This window comes from Pongo pygmaeus, chromosome 7, assembly GCF_028885625.2.
Source record: "Pongo pygmaeus isolate AG05252 chromosome 7, NHGRI_mPonPyg2-v2.0_pri, whole genome shotgun sequence".
Taxonomy (NCBI): Eukaryota; Metazoa; Chordata; class Mammalia; order Primates; family Hominidae; genus Pongo; species Pongo pygmaeus.
Window position 1 is genome coordinate 63498404 of NC_072380.2, and position 16737 is coordinate 63515140.

General features: G+C 39.1%; 1 protein-coding gene across 3 annotated transcripts in view; it reads right to left on the bottom strand.

Annotated features, from left to right (window-relative positions):
- The window catches only part of PXDNL (peroxidasin like), a 516310-nt gene extending 500616 nt beyond the window's left edge, over positions 1-15694 (bottom strand). For all 3 annotated transcript variants that reach the window (XM_054497848.2, XM_054497849.2, XM_054497850.2), the window contains exon 1: positions 15430-15694. In XM_054497848.2, coding sequence (XP_054353823.2) covers positions 15430-15593 — 164 coding nt within the window. In that variant the 5' untranslated portion in view covers positions 15594-15694. The remainder of the gene's footprint in view (positions 1-15429) is intronic.
- Positions 15695-16737: the final 1043 nt, after the last annotated feature.

Consider the following 16737-nt stretch of genomic DNA (forward strand, 5'->3'; position numbering starts at 1 on the left):
AAAAATACAAAAATTAGCTGGGCATGGTGACACATGTCTGTAATCCCAGCTACTCAGGAGGCTAAGGCATGAGAATCACATGAATCTGGGAGGCAGAGGTTGCAATGAGCCAAAATCATGCCATTGCACTCCCCTGGGCAACAGAGCAAGACTCTGTCAAAAAAAAAGAAAAAAAAAAAAAAGATGGAAAAAAAGTTACAGGAGCTGTTAACCAGAATAACCAGTTTAGAGAGGAGCATAAATGACCTGATGGAGCTGAAAAACACAACATGAGAATTTCACAATGCAACCACAAGTGTTATTAACCGAATAGACCAAGCAGAAGAAAGAATTTCAGAGCTTGAAGACTATCTTGCTGAAGCAAGACAGGCAGACAAGATTAGAGAGAAAAGAAAAGGAATGAACAAGACCTCTGAGAACTATGGGATTATGTGAAAAGACAGAACCTATGACTGATTGGGGTACTTGAAAGAGATGGGGAGAATAGAACCAAGTTGGAAAACATACTTCAGGATATCATTCAGGAGAACTTACCAAACCTAACAAGACAGGTCAACATTCAAATTCAGGAAATCCAGAGAACCCCAGTAAGATCCTCCATGAGAAGATCAACACCAAGACACACAGTCATCAGATTCTCCAAGGTTGAAATGAAGGAAAAAATGTTAAAGGCACCTGGAGAGAAAGGCCAGGTCCCCTATGAAGGGAAGCCCATCAAACTAACTGTAGACCTCTCAGCAGAAACCCTATAAGCCAGAAGAGATTAGTGGCCAATGTTAAACATTCTTAAAAGAATTTCCAACCCAGAATTTCATTTCTGCCAAACTAAGCTTCATAAGCAAAGGAGAAATAAAATCCTTTTCAGACATGCAAATTCTGAGGGAATTCATCACCACCAGGGCTGCCTTGCAAGAGCTCATGAAGGAAGAACTAAATATGGAAAAGAAAAACTGTTACCAGCCACTGCAAAAACACACTGAAGTACAAAGACCAATGACACTGTGAAGCAACTACATCAACAAGTCTGCAAAATAACCAGCCAACATCATGATGACAGGATCAAATTCATACATAATAATATTAATCCTTAATGTAAATGGACTAAATGTCCCAATTAAAAGACACAGAATGGCAAGCTGAATTAAGTCAAGACCCATCAGTGTACTGTATTCAAGAGACTCATCTCGTGCAGACACAGATAGGCTTCAAATATAGGGATGGATGAAAATTTACTAAGAAAATGGAAAGTAGGAAAAAGCATCCTAGTTTCTGACAAAACAGACTTTACACTAACCAAGATCAAAAAAGACAAAGAAGGGTATTACATAATGGTAAAGGGATCAATTCAACAAGAAGAGATAACTATCCTAAATGTATATGCACAAAATACAGGAGCACTTAGATTCATAAAACAAGTTCTTAGAGACCTACAAAGGGACTTAGACTCCCAAAAAATAATAGTGGGAGACTTTAGCACCACACTGTCAATATTAGACAGATCATCAAGACAGAAAATTAACTAGGATATTCAGGACTTGAACTCACCTCTGGATCAAGTGGACATGATAGATATCTACAGAACTCTCCATCCAGAAAACAACAGAATATACATTTTTCTTGGTGCCACATGGCACTTACTCTAAAATCAATCACATAATTGGAAGTAAAACGCTCCACAGCAAATGCAAAATAACTGAAATCATAGCAAACAGTATCTCAGAATACAGTGCAATCAAATTAGAACTCAAGATAAAGAAACTCATTCAAAACCACACAACTACATGTAAATTGAACAACCTGCTCCTGAAAGATTCCTGGGTAAATAATGAAATTAAGGCAGAAATCAAGAAGTTCTTTGAAGCCAATGGGAACACAGAGATAATGTACCACAATCTCTGGGACACAGCTAAAGCAGTGTTAAGAGGCAAATCTATAGCACTAAATGCCCAAAAAGCTAGATGCAGGGGTCTGTCCTGCAGACCCTGACCCAATGATGGATGAATAAAGTACACTGACACACAGTTATTCTGCTTTGCCAGTTCAGCTGAGTGTCTGGGCCACTATTTGCAACCATGGCCCCGACTTGCCAGTGAGACTTACATTTATTCAGTAAAGATTAATTGACAAAGGTCATGACTAAACACACCTGTGGGTAATTAACCTGGTCACCCCAACCCCAGAGAGAGACATCATGCACCCATGAATGATCAAAGGTTGGTCTTAAGACCACATGAGTAAATAAGCTCATTAGGTAAACTCCTCACATTCCTTTGTACTCACTTTAAGCTATTTACTTAAGGTGAGGATCAGGTTGTCTTCAGCTATAATCCTTACTAAAGCTATGCAAACTTCTCGGCCTTCCAAGAAGGTTTGTGGCTATTACTATAACTATCTTTAATATTTTTCCCACCAGCCTGAATGAACCCCCACAGCTAGAAAGATCTCAAATTGACACCTTAACATCACAATTAAAAGAACCAGAGAACTAAGAGAAAACAAACTCCAAAGCTAACAGAAAACAAAAAAATAACCAAGATCAGAGTGGACATGAAAGGAGATAGAGACACACACAACAACAACAAAAAAAAAACCTTCAAAAAAAATCAATGAATACACGAGCTGGTGTTTTGAAAAAAAAAATAATAAAATAGACTACTAGCTAGACTAATGAAGAAAAGAGAGAAAAATCAAATAGATACAATAAAAAATGACAAAGGGGTTATCACCACTGACCCCACAGAAATACAAACAACCATCAGAGAATACTATAAACACCTCTATGCAAATAAACTAGAAAATCTAGAAAAAATGGTTAAATTCCTAGACACATACACCCTCTCAAGACTAAACCAGGAAGAAGTCAAATCCCTGAATAGACCAATAACGAGTTCTGAAATTGAGGCAGAAATACATAGCTTACCAATCAAAAAAAGCCCAGGACCAGATAGATTTACAGCTGAATTCTACCAGAGGTACAAAGGGGAGCTGGTACCATTTCTTCTGAAACTATTCCAAACAGTTGAAAAGGAAGGACTTCTACCTAACTCATTTTATGAAGCCAGAATCATCCTGATACCAAAACCTGGCACAGATACAACAAAAAAAGAAAACTTCAGGGCAATATCCTTGATGAATATCAATGCAAAAATCCTCAATAAAATACTGGCAAACCAAATCCAGCAGCACATTAAAAAGCTTATCCATCATGATCAAGCTGGCGTCATCCCCAGGATGCAAGGCTGGTCAACATATGCAAATTAGTAAATGTAATTCATCACATAAGCAGAACTAAAGATAAAAACCACATGATTATCTCAATAGACACAGAAAAGGCCTTCGATAAAATTCAACACTGATTCATGTTAAAAACTCTCAATAAACTTGGTATTGATAGAACATACCTCAAAATAATAAGAGCCATTTATGACAAACACACTGCAAATATCACACTGAATGGGCAAAAGCTGGAAGCATTCCCCTTGAAAACTGGCACAAGATGAGGATGTCCTCTCTCACCACTCCTATTCAACATGGTATTGGACATTCTGGCCAGGGAAATCAGGCAAGAAAAAGAAATAAAGGGTATTCAAACTGGAAAAGGGGAAGTCAAAATGTCTCTGTTTGCAGATGACATGATCCAATATCTAGAAAACCCCATTGTTTAAGCCTGAAAGCTTATTAAGCTGATAAGCCACTTTGGCAAAGTCTCAGGATACAAAGTCAATGTGCAAAAATCACAAGCATTCCTATAAACCAACAACAGACAAGCAGAGAGCCAAATCATGAATAAACTTCCATTCACAATTCCTACAAAGAGAATAAAATACCTAGGAATACAACTTACAAGGTATGTGAATGACCTCTTCAAAAAGAACTATAAGCCACTGCTCTAGGAAATAAGAGAGGACACAAACAAATGGAAAAACATTCCATGTTCATGGATAGGAAGAATTAATATCATGAAAATAGCCATACTGCCCAAAGTAATTTGTAGATTCAATGCTATTCCCATTAAACTACCACTGACATTCTTCACAGAGTTAGAAAAAAAAGTACTTTAAAATTCATGTGGAACCAAAAAAGAGCCTGTATAGCCAAGATAATCCTAAGCAAAAAGAACAAACCTGGAGGCATCATGCTACCTGACGTCAAACAATATAACAAGGCTACAGTAACCAAAATAGCATGGTACTGATACAAAAACAGACACATAGACCAATGGAACAGAATAGAGATCTCAGAAATAAGACCACACATCTACAATCAGCTGATCTTCAACAAACCTGACAAAATCAAGCAATGGGGGAAGGATTCTCTATTTAATAAAAGGTGCTGGGTAAACTGGCTAGCCATATGCAGAAAATTGAAACTGGACTCATTACACAAAAATTATACCTTATACAAAAATTAACTCAAGATGGATTAAAGACTTAAATGTAAAACCCAGAACCATAAAAGCCCTAGAAGGAAACCTAGGCAATACCATTCAGGACATAGGCACAGGCAAAGATTTCATGATGAAAACATCAAAAGCAACTGCAACAAAAGCAAGAATTGACTAATGGAATCTAATTAAACTATAGAGCTTTTGCAAAGCAAAAGAAACTATCATCAGAGTGAACAGACAACATACAGAATGGGAAAAAAATTTTGCAATCTATTCATCTGACAAAGCCTAATATCCAAAATCTGCAAGGAACTTAAACAAATTTACAAGAAAAAAACAAAACAACCCCATTAAAACATGGGCAAAGGACATGAACAGACACTTCTCAAAAGAAGACATTTATGCAGCCAACAAACATATGAAAAAAGGCACATCACTGATCATTAGAGAAATGCAGATCAAAACCACAATAAGATACCATTTGATGCAAATCAGAGTGGTGATTATTAAAAAGTCAAGAAACAACAGATGCTGGCAAGGCTGTGGAGAAACAGGAACATTTTTACACTGTTGGTGGGAATGTAAATTAGTTCAACCATTGTGGAAGACAGTGTGGTGATTCCTCAAAGACCTAGAACCAGAAATACCATTTGACCCAGCAATCCCATTACTGGGTATATACCCAAGGAATATAAATCACCTAGAATCAGAAATACCATTTGACCCAGCAATCCCATTACTGGGTATATGCCCAAAGGAATATAAATCATTCTATTATAAAGATACATGCACACGTATCTTCACAATAGCTAAGACATAGAATCAACCCAAATCCCCATCAATGATAGACTAGATAAAGAAAATGTGGTACATATACACCATGGAATACTATGCAGCCATAAAAAGGAACAAGATAATTTCCTTTGCAGGGACATGGATGGAGCTGGAAGCCATTATCCTTAGCAAACTAATACAGGAACAGAAAACCATACACCACTTGTTCTCACTTATAAGTGGGAGCTGAACAATGAGAACACATGGACACAAGGAGGAGAACAACACACACTGGAGCCTGTGGGGGCGGGGCAGGGAGGGAGAGCATCAGGATAAACAGCTAATGCATGTGGAGTTTAATACCTAGGTGATGGGTTGATAGGTGCGGCGAGTCACCATAGCACACATTTACTTATGTAACAAACCTGCAAGTCCTGCACATGTATCCTGGAACTTAAAATTAAATTAAATTTTAAAAAAAGATATTCTTCCTGAGAAAATGTGAGGTACAAGTAAATAAAATAATTATTACTATAACTAAGATTGGGAAGTTTAAAAATATAATAATTGATTGTTTTCTTGGGCTGGTGCCATGAGAGCTGTCTAGGATTCCCATGCAAACGGAGTTATAGTCCCTACTTGGTGGCTGCTTTTAGCTGACTTGGAACATTTTAAAAATAAATTCTCAACACTGCAACAGCTTTTCAACTATACTTGTCTTTAGAGTTGGCCAAAATATAGACCATGGCAAAATCAGCCTCTCTCTAACAGGGCAAGGTGAGCCAGGAAGGGAACGGCTCCAGGTAAGGAGGCATTCTGATCTAGGTATGAAGAACAAACCATTTTACTGTGCACCTACATCTGGTTTAAAACAAGGGTGCCAACTAGAGAGATGGATATCTTTGTAAGTTTCTCCCTACCTGTGCCCAACCCTCACAGCATTACAGGATTAACCATCACATCAGCACTCAAATATTTCTTATATCTGCTTGTCAGAATATTTAGTCTCTAATTCTCTTTTCTCCCTTACCTCATTTTCCCTAGTAATTTTTGTCTTTGGAATCTATTTTCCTCTTTGAACAGGCATATACTGCAAGCTTTTTCTGTAAAAGTAGTTATCAACACAGGTGAGGTAGTAGGTGAGGCTTACAACTAAAATCGTTTCAGTCCAGGCAACTCCCTGTTAAACACAGAGTGGTCCACAGCGCTCTTAGAATGGAGGGCCTGCCCCATGTCAAACTTTCAAACGGGCAATATTTTCAGCACCCCTCAAGTTTCACTGGGCCAATTGGCTCATTCCTGCATGCAACACACTTTATGTTAATATCCCAACATAAAATATGTTGGTATGTAAAATATTTTATGTTAATATATTTTATATTGTCTATCTTCTCTGTTCTCTGCCCTGAAGGAACTCAGTCTCTCAGAAAGACAAGTTAATAACGCTAATTCCACATGGTATATTACCTGATTCAGATAAGACAGGAAAGGTGTGTCATGCAGCCTGGGAGTAACAGGGAGAAGAAAGGCTTCCCCGAGGTGAGCTCTGAGCTGCTTCTGCAGAACAAGCAGGAGCAGACTCAGTGTGGAGAAAATGGCCATGGATGCACTCCTGGCAGGAAGAACTGTTGCGGGAAGTCAGGGACCCTGAACGGAGGGACCAGCTGGAGGCGCAGCAGAGGAACATAAATTGTGAAGATTTCATTTTAATATGGACACATATCAGTTCCCAAAAGTAATACTTTTATAATTTCTTATGCTTGTCTTTACTGCAATCTCTGAACATAAATTGTGAAGATTTTGTGGACATTTGTCAGTTCCCAAAAATAATACTCTTATAATTTCTTACGCCTGTCTTACTTTACTCTCTTAATCCTGTTATCTTCGTAAGCTGAGGATGTACATCACCTCAGGACCACTATTGTACAAATTGATTGTAGAACATGTGTTTGACAATATGAAATCTGATTGTAAAACATGGGTGTTTGAACAATATGAAATCAGTGCACCTTGGAAACAAACAGAATAACAGTGATTTTAGGGAACAAGGGAAGACAACCAAAGGTCTGACTGCCTGCGGGGTTGGGCAGAATAGAGCCATATTTTTCTTTTTGCAAAGAGCCTATAAATGGACGTGCAAGTAGGAGAGATATCACTAAATTCTTCTCCTAGCAAGGAATATTAAATATTAAGACCCTAGGAAAAGAATTGCATTCCTGGAGGGAGGTCTATAAACAGCCGCTCTGGGAGTGTCTGTACTACGTGGTTGAGATAAGGACTGAAATACGCCCTGGTCTCCTGCAGTACCCTCAGGCTTATTAGGGTGGGGAAAAGATCCCACCCTGGTAAATTTGAGGTCAGACCAGTTCTCTGCTCTCGAACCCTGTTTTCTGTTGTTTAAGATGTTTATCAAGACAATATGTGCACAGCTGAACATAGACCATCATCAGTAATTCTAATTTTGCCCTTCGCCTTGTGATCTTTGCTTTGCCCTTTGCCTTGTGATCTTTATTGCCCTTTAAAGCATGTGATCTTTGTGACCAACTCCACATTCGTACACCCCCTCCCCTTTTAAAGTCCTTAATAAAAACCTGCTGGTTTTGCAGCTCAGGAAGACATCATGGACCTACTGATATGTGATGTCACCCCCAGAGGCCCAGCTGTAAAATTCCTCTCTTTGTACTCTTTCTATTTCTCAGACTGGCTGACACTTAGGGAAAATAGAAAGGACCTATGTTGAAATATTGGGGGCTGGTTCCCCCGATAAAGAACAGTGTGCACAAAGCCCATTTGGGTTCCTGCCTCTCTAGACTTTCTGCTGCACCTTCATAAACACAATCCACTTATGTTCTAATTGTATTGGGGCTGGACTGGTAGGCACTAATTTAATAAGCTGAGGTCATTCTATTTAGTTAGATAAAATGTATATCTTTCATTGGGATATTAGCTGAACTGGTAAGCTGTTGGGAAATCTACCTTTGGGGGACCTCTAGGTTTGTTTCAAACCATGCATGTAGGCAGGTGCCTCTTTTACTTATTCCTGGGGCTCACACTCCAGGTGACATGAGTAGATGAATCTTAAGATCTGTGTTGTTACTCTTGGAAATCATTTGCACAAAATATCATGCATGTCTCTCATAGCATATGTAACCATTAGCACTCTGTAGCATTTGTGGTTAAATGAGGGCTTTTAGTTCTGATTTTTTTTTTAAGAAGTTAGTAGACAGGAATTTTTTAAAGTATTTTTAGCTGGAGTCATGTTCAACGGTTTTTTTTTTTAATTTTAAAATGCATGCGTAAAACAGTCAGAATTGCACAGTTACTGTTTCTTGGTGTTTTTACTACTCCGATGAAGAATCACTGGAGAAGACCAACAAAGTTATGTAAATTAATCAGAAGGAGCAGCAAAACAACATGGATTTTAAATATAACTCTGAGTTTCTCCACTTCATTGTCTAGAGCAAGCTTGTCCAACCCACAACCTGCAGGTCACATGTGGTCCAGGATGGCTTTGAATGTGGCCCAAAGCAAATTCATAAACTTTCTTAAAACATTATGAGATTTTTTTGTGAATTTTTTTTTAGGTCATCAGCTATTGCTAGTGTTAGTGTATTTTATGTGTGGCCCAAGACAATTCTTCTTCCAGTGTGGCCCAGGAATGCCAAAAGATTGGACATCCCTGGTCTAGAGTTTGACAATACAACTGTGTTGTGTCATTTGTTGTGGCTACTCTGTTGCCTGAAACAAAAGGCAGAACATATGAATGCCTTTATATTGCATTTGAAAAGGGTCTGTGATTTGAATTTTGGTCAGACATGGCCACTTTTATATAATAGCAAGAACAAGGGCTGTGTGATATACCCCTTCGTGAATCCTGTGAAGTAGCTTATTGAACTTCATGGCAGAATGGAATATACAGATTAACAAAGAACATACCAGGATGTTTAAGTTATATTGGTACCTATTTGTTTTTGATAAACATTTACATAACTTAAACCTACATCACCTTGAGTAAAGTTAATGTTTCATTGAATAAAACAAAACTTTATAAACATTATTTGTGAAAGATGTCTAAGCAAAGGAATACATTTACAAAATACTGTAGTAGCTGAACATCCAGCTATCCTCAACATTGTTCTAATATTTATCTCTCCCTTGGGGGCCAGAAGCATCAATGTCAGACCTATTCTGCACCTGGGTTAGAACATGTGCTGCAGCAGTGAGGCTTCCAGAGGCCTTGGCTCACTGTGGGTTGGAGGCCTGCCATCTGTCCTGCTGGGTTCCCTGCCTCCCAATTAAGGAGGTCTGTGTCCTGCCTGTTGATCTAGACAGGAAGCTCTCAGTTACTTGCTTATATCAATATCTCAGCTAGTATCTCTCTTTGGAAACTGTGAGGTCCAACAGAAAACCTATCCATTTCTCAGCTCTCACATCCTTCCTCTTCCCACACTACTCTCATTCCCTTTGCCTACCACACAAAAAAACACTCCCTGTCCTTCATAAAAACAAACAGACCAACATAAACAACAAAATTCACTTGACCCTGTCCCTCTCTTCCAACTTCTTAGAGGTGGAATTTGCACTCTGCCACCTCGAGCTCTGACAGATGTGGCCCCCCTCCTCTCTCTTGAAGAACAAACGATACTGTCTTCTGGGCTCCTCCTGAGTCTTTGGTAGACGTGTTTCTCTGTCTCTTCCCTCCTTTTCCCCCAGGACCACTGTGTTGCACAGCTGCAAGGGAGGCACATTTCCCAGCACACTTTGGAGTTGTGCAGTACACAGCCTACACAACCACTGGTGACGGTCTTGGCTTTTGTTCTTCTTTGTGTTTACTTGACCGTGGAGCGTTCCAGAATTCTAGCCTATGTGGCCTTTTCCCATTCTTCCCTCTGGGAAATCTCATTTCTTCTGTTCAACCTAATTAATGTACACCGTTAGCCCAATGACTTTCAGAACTGCATGTTTTGCCTCTATCTCCCTCCTGAGCTTATATATTTCTGAGCCCCTACCCCTTCTACCAGAATGCCCAGGTAAAACACAACAAAATTCAACAATGTATGAACCTCAAATATCCAAGACAGGTCTCAGTTAATTTAGAAAGTTTATTTTGCCAAGGTTGAGGACACACTCCCATGACACAGCCTCAGGAGGTCCTGATGACATGATAGAGCACAGTTCGGTTTTATACATTTTAGGGAGACATGAGACATCAATCAGTTTATGTAAGATGAATATTGATTTGGTCTGGAAAGGTGGGACAACTTGAAGCAAAGGAGGACAACTTGAAGTGGGGAGGGGGCTTCTAGGTCATACGTACATAAGAAACAAATGGTTGCATCCTTTTGAGTTTCTGATTAGCCTCTCCAAAGGAGGCAATCGGATACAGATATATCTCAGTGAGCAGAGGGGTGACTTTTAGTAGAATGGGAGGTAGGTTGGCCCTAAGCAGTTCCTAGCTTGACCTTTCCCTTTAGCTTAGTGATTTTTGGGGCCCCAGGATTATTTTGCTTTCACACTCTCAATGATTCAATTTTTTTTCTCCTCTTTTTCACTCATTTCACTGTCTTTGTTGCCCACCTAGCTGACAAACGAGGACATTCACCATCCCTTTTTACTCCATAAATACAGAAGCAGAATTGGTCCTTCTAACACCAGACTTGTATGTCATTCAACTTTTCCCATGTGCAGTAGCTCTCCAACTAGCACAGGGACCACAGCTTTGCTGCTCAGGTTGCGGCTACTCCCCAGAAAGCTATTATTCCATAACACATCCCTTCACTTCATTTATAGAATCTACAGTAGGGTTGAAAGGCAGCGCTTAGTGTAGGGAACACTGTTCTAATACTTTAATCAGCATATAACATCTAAGTACAGGCTGTTGTAGGATATCCTGGCTCCACTGACCTTCTAAAACAATTTGTCTGTCCATTTGTTTCTTGAAGGAAGACTCCCAAGTCTCCAGAGTACATTACACCCCAGCCAGTGGTGCTGGCCTTTACTCCTATACCTCCTCAAGCTGTCCCCTCCACATTGTCCCTATGTCCCTTCTCCTGCTTGGGCTCCATCCACACTCACCTGCCCTTCCTTCCAGAACAGCCTCTTCCAGCCCCTCTCTACAGGACCACACTGGCCTGAGTCAGGAGGTCAGTGACAGCCCACTTTCAGTTTCATTTCTCTCCCCAACAAGTCAACCACTGGGGGAAGTTTGAATGTTGACACACTTCATCTGGGTCCCATTATGCTTCCCCTCAACAATGCCAGGTGGGGGAAGGTCCAAGGAGTTCAGGCCTGTTCATTACTGCCAAGTGGTCATTCAAAGCCAGTAAGTTATGTCGGTTACAAACAAGCTACAAAAAATTTTGTAACAAAGGTAAAAGTAAGCCCTATTTAGTTGTATTTTATATATACATATATATATTAAATTATAAAATTTTATATATAACATAAAACTTTATATATAATTTAAATTATAAAATTATATATATGTTTGCTGCCTCAGATTGCAGCTACTATTATTCCATAACACATCATTTTATATATATAAATGATATATATATTATATATAATGAATGGAAATTGGAAGAGCTGAAGGAATTCTATTTTCATCTTGAACAAGGTGAAATTTTTTATCAGCTGGACACACTTTTTCATGACTGAGCATAAGACATTTTCCATTTCCCCACCCCCATCTTGTTCCTCGAGTTTTGTATTATTTGGACAGCAAAGAAAGCTTTCCACATAAAGAAAATGTCTTTAAATTAAATGTTTAGAATTTCGCATTGTGAATACTTTTGTATTTATGACTTTTAGGAAAATCCTCGATCATTAAAATAGCCCTAAGCTTAAAACTTTTTCTAATCAAGGTGGTTTTTAGAGCATGTTCAATTTGTAGTCACTGAGTCCATTTCTTAACCAGTAACTAAGGAAATTAGGAAAGTACAACCTAATGACCCTGGAATAGGATGGAGTCAAATCACACTCACCATACACTGCTTCTGATTACTGAACAGGCTCCCTAAAGATGCTGTGTTCATTACTGGACAATTTTTTGTTTGCAAATTCTAATTCTGAAAGATTTGTTTTACTGAAATCCACAGCATGAAGAGTGAGATTTTCTCAATGGCAGCAGGCTTTTTGGTAAATGATATTAGTTTAGAAACACAATATCTTTATAGGCAGAATGAAATTAAAATTTGGAGGGACAGTTTTGCATTTTTCTAAACTTAAAACCCTGATCAACTGTAACCAATCTTTAAAATAATACAGTTTTCTTATCTATGATTTAGGAAAATATTTTCTGCATTCAGGCTAAAATTTTAAAACATGTAAAAATGGAAAAAATCAAGAAAGTTTTAACACTACTACTAATTAGCATTTACTAAGCATGTTGGCCATTTGCAGAGCTAAATATATTATTTACATCATTTCCATGTTACAATGACAATAAACATACATAAGGGTGGTTTAACAAAAACTATTGGTTCTGCTGCTGGGGAGAAATTCATTCAGCTTCCATTTGCCTTAGTTTTCAAAAATTAATTGGCCTTTTTTCATAATTGTTATTGTCATCTTTCATGATATTGCTGACATAAAATGCAATCCTACATCAAAGATTTTTAGCCCCAGAGGAGTAGAGGAGCAATTTTTACAGGCTTTACATATACTTCTCAGCTTTTATACCATTTCTCTACTGGAAGTCACAAACTGAAGGTCCTAGGCAAAAAGCAACCTACAAATATGCATGGTTGGGCTTGTGTATTTTTGCCTTTCCATTTCTAAAAATGTAATTAGCTGCTAATATTGAAAAGCTAGGGAATGTCACTTTTGGCTTCCATATTTTCTTGAAACTATGGCCCAAATCCCCAAAGGCCATCAATTAGCTAAGTAGCTGGCTGCCCCATTAGCAAGAGCTGCTTCTGCCTTCATTACCGTCCCCACACACTCCAAGCTTCAGGCTAGTTGCTATTCATCACACAGTAGTCTGTCTTTCATCTACCCCACTTCCCTCAAATTATTTACTGGCAGGTTCCCAGAGATATTTAAGTTTGTAATTCCTGTCCTGAATTGCAAACATGATACTAATAGCGAAAACTTCCATAATGTTTACATAGTGTTTACATAGAGCTAAACAATTTTCTAGGTACTTAAAATGCATTAATTCATTAAATCTTCAAAATAACCAATAGGGTGAACAGTGCATCAGTCTGTTTTCACACACGTGATAAAGAAATACCTGAAACTGGGTAATTTACAAAGAACAGAGGTTTAACTGGTTCACGGTTCTGCAGGCTGTACAGGAAGTTCAGCAACTTTCGCTTGGCTTCTGGGGAGGCCTCAGGAAACTTACAATCATGGCAGAAGGCAAAGGGGGAGCAAGAACTTCACATGGCCAGAGCAAGAGGAAGAGAGAGGCAAGAAGAGCTACATACTTTTAAACAACCAGATCTTGTGATACCTCACTCTCGCCATGACAACACCAACCAAGGTGGTGTTAAACCATGAGAATCCGCCCCCACTATCCAATCACCTCCCACTGCGCCCCACCTCCGACAATGGGAGTTACAATTGAACATGAGATTTGGGTGGGGACACAGATCCAAACCATATCAAACACTGTTAGCATCTCCATTTTTACAGATTAGGAAACTGTGACACCAAGAAGTTAAGAATTTGTCCAAGGCAACACATTTTGTAAGTGGTGGCACCAGACTCCCAGACAGGGATCTGGCTAAGGGCCTGAGAACCCACCATTAAGCTTTATTTTAAAACATAGTGGAAGGCTCTGCATGACAACACTGACAACATCATTTCAGTTCTGCTCATTACATTTAGAGGTGTGTGTCTATGGGCGCTAATCTCTTCTTTGAAACACCTAGGAAACAAAATTTAGGTCGAGTTGTACCTCACGTAGCTCCAAGACACTTGATTAGACAAGCAGCCCCTTCTCCAAGGCTTTGCTGCTATCTACCAAAAAACTGTCACTACAAAAGGACAAATGGCTGGTTCTGAGTCTGAAGGCAACTTGCAGAACTGTGCTGTCCACATAGCAATAAGCAGTGCTCCCAAGTTCAAGAATCCTTTTAGTTATTACAGTAAGACTTATTTTGATATTTGCATGCATATAAAATTAATGAAATGCTTTATAGAAAATCTATGGATAATATGTCATTTTCTATGTAAATACCATCAAATTGGACTTTTTATTACCAAGTCCTCATTTCATGATTATGACTGACAAATGTGTGGCAATGATCCTCTTAAACATTTATATCTCAAAATTCCAAGAATTTTAAGCTATTTCCCTCTGCCCAAGAATGGACTTGAAACACCGCAAGCAGTTTTGTCTTCCATGAACATGACACAACCCACAAAATATTTATTATAGAGCAGGAAACCTCTTTAGTCTTCACCTTTCAGCATTTTTCTTCTTTTATTTTTTCTTAAATTTTTGAATTTGTTGTCTTTTTTTTCCTTTAAAAATAGACCCTAGAAACAGATCCTTTTCTTCTTTTGTGGTGATTTGCCCTTCTAATTATCTAAATATGACTTAATTTAATCTAAATAAATTTAAATGTTTGGGTTTCTTATCTGAATATTAAAGATGAGAAGATAGGATTTGAACTCAGACCTGTTTGACTTCCAAATTCTGGTTTGCCCTACTATCCCGTAATACCTCCTAGATGCCGATTAGTCTAAGCGGCTGCTCCACAAGGCTTTTAAGCATTCAAGAACTCTACTGGACCATTTGAGGGTCTGTTCTGGAGACAGACAGTGCTTCAAGTGCTGAGGGCTCAGGACTTCACCCTCCCAGGAGGTACACACAGTACAAAGCCTAACAATTTGTCAGCACATAATCAATTGAAACCACACTCTAAAGTTAAATTAGTTCCTTCCAAATGGGGCAGACATGTGCTGACCAATTAAGAGGCCCAAAGATTTGGGAGTAGAGGATGAATAGGAATAAATTGAGAAAGTATGCAGGAAAATTATTGACGGAAGAATGAAGATGAGAATTCTCAATGGTAAGTTCTGGAAGATGCTGGAAGAGAACTGAATCCAAAACAAATATATTTATGTCAACTCATCATTGCTCACATTTTCTAGTCTAACAGAGCAGAACCATGAAATTGTTTGAAAAGTGAAAAGCCTCTTCTAAGTATACAAGCAGGGAGAGCAATAGGAATCGTAAATTAAAAGGACACAGGTCCTAGCAGAGAAGCAATGAAGCATTGGGTAACAGGGTTTCCAGGGAATTTATGTGAACTTACAGAACTGTGGTCTGCTGTGGTACCTGAGGAATGTGGTCCAGCATCAAGTGCATGCAGCGGACGGTGCTCTTAAAGCAAAGGCACCGGCTGGGGCAGGGCAATCCTGGTAGGCACCACCTGGCCAGGAGAAAGAGAGTGGTCCAGCAGAACAGTCTGGGCTCCATCGCTCCATTCGCTGCTGGCCACGCGAAGAAGCAGCCAGAGGGAGAGCAGCAGCTGCAGCTGCAGCAGCAACCGCAGTGGTGGTGATGGTGGCTGCTGGACTGAGCCAAGTTTGGGAGCCGTGGTGGAAAAGCGGCTCCCAGTGAAAGGACACCCCTCTGACCAATCCAGGAGGAGGGATATCACATTACAGGGCTGAGGGCACAAGCAGCTCTAGGAGGCACTAGACTCCCAGAGGCGAGGATGAGAAGCTTTTCAATGCAAAAGCCTCTTTCTAAAACACAGTGTTTTAGGCAGCATAATGCAAACAAACTTTTCCAAAATTACTTCCACTGCACATTGGATGAAAAACCCAGCCTCTTAGCCTCCAGCTGTCCTTCTGAAGCCCAAGTTGATTAAGAATGTATTGAAACAATGCAGAACAGCTTTTCTTCTTTTTTATCTGGTAACATTACCAAACCCTAAAGGGCAGGCAGAGTTCTAATTCGTTCATCTAGGTGCACATATTCTTTCCTTATTCCAAACTATGCTCTTTAAAAAAATGATTTCATTTCCTTCTATATATTCTGCTGCTGAAACCCAACACATTTCACTCATGTAAGACTCAAACAGGCTATTTCTGACTTCTTCTTTTAATATTTAACGTTTAAATTTATATGCTTAAACCATGAACTCACATACCTCCTTGAAGAGGAGACAACTGATGGACAAACCTAAGTATGTATATGTAAAGTCAAACAGGTGCAAGCTCCCTCAGGACACACTGGCAGCAGTGGCTCTGCTGGTTGCAGACTTTTCATCAACAGTTTGAACTGGCCATCTTTCCCTGAAGTGAGCAGCACCTCGTTGAGGACATGTGTGAAAACTTAATAAGTATGAAAACATCTACTTTTTGGTCATTCTGTAAGCAGGTATTTTTAAACAGATTTTTGGCTTTATCCTTAAAGACTAACATTTTCAAACAAAAATGTTTTAAATACATAAAAGTAATAGAAAACAAATTAAAACTTGCATGGTCAATCCCAGATGATCAGACTAGTAGACCAATCTTAGGAGGAAAGTAAGTTCATCCTTCTCTCTGCAGAAATGTTTCAGTCCCTTTCTTCAGCCTACATTCTACTGTAGGCGAATACTGCCCTCTTTTGG